Below are 3044 nucleotides of genomic sequence, written 5' to 3'. Positions count from 1 at the left end.
GGAATGCATCTGGGGCAGAATTTAGCTTGTACTGGTTTTATTTCCAGAGTACAAAAATAAACCCAAACATATCCCATCTCAAGTCTCCATTCCCAAGGTGAACATGAAGGCCAATAAAGTAGACTTTTCACCTTCTTAACAGAGATCCTTTACGCTGCAAGGGGTATTAGAGAGCACAAATTGTCAGAGCTGGCCTAGGAAGTTCAGGACACAGCATATACAGACCAAGCTCAAAGGAAGGCTGAATCATCAGATCCTTTACGAAAAGGAGGGATAGAGAACTGCTCTGGTTTAATCACAACATAGGAGCTTTTCACCACGCTAGCAATTTGGCAACTGCAAAGAAATTGCCTCAAGCAAGACAAACTCAAGTGATTACCTGTCTGCCATGCTGTTCCTGGTTTCTCTGGTTATGTCAGGAGCTGCTGGCCACGGCTGACTCACAACATTGTCAGAAGATGCATTTTCCTGAGTTAAAGCAGTCTCCAGTAATGATGGAGCATTCAGTCTGTCCACCTCCACTGGAGGCATGTCCAAAGAGCGGTGGCTGTGCTCTGAATTGTGTCGGTTCCTTGGAGACAGCAAATGCAAGGCTGAGGCAGCAGATGCCATACTGTCTGCATGATGACTGGGCTCCAGCACCTCTGCAGGGAGCCCAGATGGAGCTGCTGCAAAGCTGCGTTGCAAGGTCTCGGAAGCAATCTCTGGGATGTCTTGGGGCATGGCTGTGGAAGCAGAGGAAATGACATCTGGAGAGCGCTCGCGGGTGGGAGAAGCCTGGGGCACCACCAAGGGCTCCACCTCCTGCAGTTCCAGTGCTAGAGAGGGGTTTCCTGGCGTGACCTGAACGCAAAAATCAAACAAGAGCCTTCAGGGTAAATGTGGAGACACCCCAAGAAACCCCTGGTACCTTACACCAACCACCTCTGGAAACAGCCAGCTGTGTCCTTTCCTCATGCGATCCCTCAGCTCCCGCTCTGTTCAGTGGACAGAGAAGGGCCCCAAGACTTGTAATGGCCTCTCAGCTGGGCTAACACCGCACTTAAGCCAACGACAGTTTGAACAGAGTTTCAAAAGAAAAATCTAACACCAGTTCTACCTCCCTGCTCTATTCCAAGATCCCTTCTCTTTGAGGGAAGAAGTTAGTTTTAACATTGAATATCTCCTGGACTGAAAGCTTATTTCAGTTTCAAGTTTTGGTCATAATATGTTTTACGTCACACCTGGAAAGAAAAACTTAGGATTAGGAAATGATTGTTTCAGACCCATCAGACCAACAAGGAGGAAGAAATCTTTCCAGGTGGCACTGCCTCCTAACCCAAAGGCTGACCATGTCCATCACTGTGATAGTGACAGCACAAGTTAGAGTTGTCTCTCGTTTTCAGACATGCTGTTTTACACGAGATCAACTTCCATTAACATGGGTAAACCCGGCTGCAGATCTGTGCCAGCGGCTGTGTTTTCCAAAGGGCAGACGCTGGCCCTGTTAATACCCAAATAAATCTAATTTCAGCTTGTACAGGCCGATAGAGAGAGGCCCCTTGGCCCACAAGGAGAAGGAAGGGAGCAGCGTTTGGAGCGTTACTGGAACGGGTGCCTTTGGTGCCAGCTTGTCAGGGAGGCCTGGGATAAGAACTGAATGGCTCCTAGGACTAGTCTGGAGACTGCTGCTGCTACTCAGCGCGAGGCTGGTGTCCTGCTGCAACTTGGGGCTCACAGTCAAGTCTTCCGATGGCCTGCAGAAAACAGAGACACAAACAAATCAAGCAGACCAACCTAAGGATACAGATCTGCAAACGCTCGCTGTGAAGAGACAGGATTCACAAGTCAATGGAGGAGCCCCACCTAAACTTCACTAGCGTTCTCCAAGCCCTTGCTCCTTCCACCGTGGTCAACGAGCACCTGCATCTCCTAGTCCCCATACAGCCCAAAGAGATACCACAGGGAAATAAAAAAAAAATTTAGAAAAAAGATAAAAAGAATGGCATTGCAATCTCTTAGAATTCGAGGGGTCAATGAGAGAAAGGACCAGTTATATCTTCAGTGTGCACGGTACAGAGTTTAGGGAGAAAGAGAACACTAAAGGGTAGGTCTTTGTCCTTTTCCCAGCCCCCAGAAGTGAAGTTTTCATTTGTTATGCAGCCCAACCCACCGCAAGACTAGTAAGATTTTCCTAACAGTCCCAATTATCTCCCTGTCCTTGGTGGCTGCAGTGCTCTCTTACCTGTAAACAATGACAGCCCTTTGGGAGAAGTATGTAAAGCAACAAAACTGAGACGCAATGAAAGAATCCCTGTGAGGCACAAGTGAAACACTGTTGCTGGCCCCTTGGATGACAACAGGCATGCCTCAAGCTGCAAACAGTTGCCCATATAGGGACGTTGAGACCCAGGACAGTTTCTAACTCTGGTGACAGTCTCCTTTCTTACAAGATACACTACAGCTCTGTGTCACCCTGAAGAACCGTATCAGTTCAGCTGCGGATATATTATTTAATACATGCTCTATTTACCTGGGCATAGAGGCATCTGTGACAGAAGTGCTACTCATAGCTGTGACTGCAGTCAGGGAACTGACGCTGCTGCCTGGAGATACGGCAATCTATAAGAAAATACACAGTGGTCAGGATGTGACAGAAGAGTCCAACAGCAGAACATAACCTGAGAACACTGGTTCCAGAAGAACTCCCAAAGGGTCTTTGATGAAGAGGGAATAGAAAAAAAAAAACCAACACAATAGGTTGAGTTGTACTGCTAGGGTGCTCAGTTGCTGGTCGAAGGCAAGCCCCAATACATCCTCATCACATTAGCCATGACTTCTTTTATTGAGCAATTGCTCTCCCACAACAAAGGGGCATTCTGTAGGGCTCCGCACCAGATCCCCATTTTGTTCTTTGAGCTAGACTGCTCTTGTCAAGGTCTGTTGCCATTAGCAAGGCCAGGGTCTGTACAGGGTTTAGGTCCTGCCCTGCTGATAGGTGGAAATAGAATGCTCCAATGCACAAGAAGAGATATTGCTCATCTAGTCTAGCTGGCTAGCAGCTG

At 47.8% G+C, this 3044-nt stretch overlaps 1 protein-coding gene across 1 annotated transcript in view; it reads right to left on the bottom strand.

Moving 5' to 3' along the window:
- LOC104166999 (enhancer of mRNA-decapping protein 4-like) overlaps positions 1-2601 on the bottom strand; it is a gene marked incomplete at its 5' end in the record, with an annotated part of 12863 nt that extends 10262 nt beyond the window's left edge. The window contains 3 exons of the mRNA XM_009707118.1: positions 380-843; positions 1586-1736; positions 2513-2601. Of these exons, the coding sequence (XP_009705420.1) occupies positions 380-843; positions 1586-1736; positions 2513-2601 (704 nt within the window). The remainder of the gene's footprint in view (positions 1-379; positions 844-1585; positions 1737-2512) is intronic.
- Between the last annotated feature and the right edge of the window lie 443 nt (positions 2602-3044).

This window comes from Cariama cristata, unplaced genomic scaffold (genome assembly GCF_000690535.1).
Source record: "Cariama cristata isolate BGI_N322 unplaced genomic scaffold, ASM69053v1 scaffold21269, whole genome shotgun sequence".
NCBI lineage: Eukaryota > Metazoa > Chordata > Aves > Cariamiformes > Cariamidae > Cariama > Cariama cristata.
Note: the sequence above shows the minus strand (reverse complement) of the source record. Positions and strands in the feature narration are given on the sequence as shown.